The 1,183-nt window shown below is 42.1% G+C and overlaps 1 protein-coding gene across 1 annotated transcript in view; it reads right to left on the bottom strand.

The window, feature by feature from the left end:
- Positions 1-1,183, bottom strand: part of ELSPBP1 (epididymal sperm binding protein 1) — a 27,206-nt gene that overhangs the window by 20,647 nt on the left and 5,376 nt on the right. Inside the window, exon 2 of the mRNA XM_012653364.1 lies at positions 18-155. Within this exon, the coding sequence (XP_012508818.1) occupies positions 18-155 (138 nt within the window). The remainder of the gene's footprint in view (positions 1-17; positions 156-1,183) is intronic.

Raw genomic sequence — 1,183 nt, 5'->3', positions numbered from 1 at the left:
GAAGTGATGCCACTCACCTTCAGTCATGCAGTACTTCCATCTGCCATCGTACACTGCTCTAGTTGCGCACCAAGGGGACAAGCTCCCCACTTTGGTGCAAGTGAAGTAAACAGACTCCTTGTAGGTGAACGGAAAGACACATGCCTCTTTCTTATCTGAAGGACAGAAGGACAAACCAGGAAGGGGTAATCACAATCAATGAGCAAAGGATGAGTCTTGGTTTGGCTCTCACTTTGGTCTGAAGTTTGTGTCCCCCCAAAATCCACATGTTGAAATCCTAACCCCCACGGTGATGGTATTAGGAGGTGGGGCCTTTGGGAGGTGATAAGAATATAAGGTCAGAGCCCTTGTGATTGGATTAGAGCCCTTATAAAAGAGACCCCAGAGAGTTAGCTAGTCCCTTCCACAATGTGGGGACACAGCAAGCAGGTGCCATCTGTGACCCAGGAAGCAAGCCCTCGTCAGAAACTGAAACTGCCTGTGCCTTGATCTTGGACTTCTCAGCCTCTAGAACTGTGAGAAATAGATTTCTGTTTTTGTGAGCTACCCGGTCTGTGGTGTTTTGTCACAGAAGCCCAAACGGACTGAGACAGTTCTCATGTTAGTCAGAAGGCTACACGCCTAGACTTACCATCCAACTTCTTATATGTTAACCTAATGACATATAAGAACGTGTCTAGTTCATGTTTGGACCAAGAGAATTGGAGAAGAGTTTCATAGACCATGAAGGCAACCAGGAGATATTGTTCCCCCGAACCCCTGTTTCTCAGAGTATAGAATGGGTACCACTAATGTTACACAAGACACATCTTGGCGGATCACAAGATCACGTCTGGTAATGCAGGGACACAGGTGAAATAATTTTGAAACACAGACTGAAAAAAAAATCCTTTTCCAAAGGCCCTTTCAGTCCTTCTGATGACCCAAAAGAGAAAGCTTCAATTTAATACTGGTATTTCTCTAATACTAGTATTTCTAATACTTAATAATCTCCCTTTTTTTGCAAAAAAGAGGACAGGACTCAGGCTCAAAGCCTTATTCAGACAATAGTATCTAGTAGAATTTAATAATACGATTTTGTTTTCATGGTACAGTATTTATTTTCAGTTATACTTCCTATTTATGGCAAGTGGTACTGCTTTTTTATATTACAATCCTAATATTATTAATAGCTGTTCTTTTC

The sequence above is a fragment of the Propithecus coquereli genome, unplaced genomic scaffold (assembly GCF_000956105.1).
Source record: "Propithecus coquereli isolate 6110/MARCELLA unplaced genomic scaffold, Pcoq_1.0 Scaffold42, whole genome shotgun sequence".
Lineage (NCBI taxonomy): Eukaryota > Metazoa > Chordata > Mammalia > Primates > Indriidae > Propithecus > Propithecus coquereli.
The sequence above is the reverse complement of the archived record's forward strand: the minus strand, read 5'-3'. Positions and strand labels throughout refer to the sequence as shown.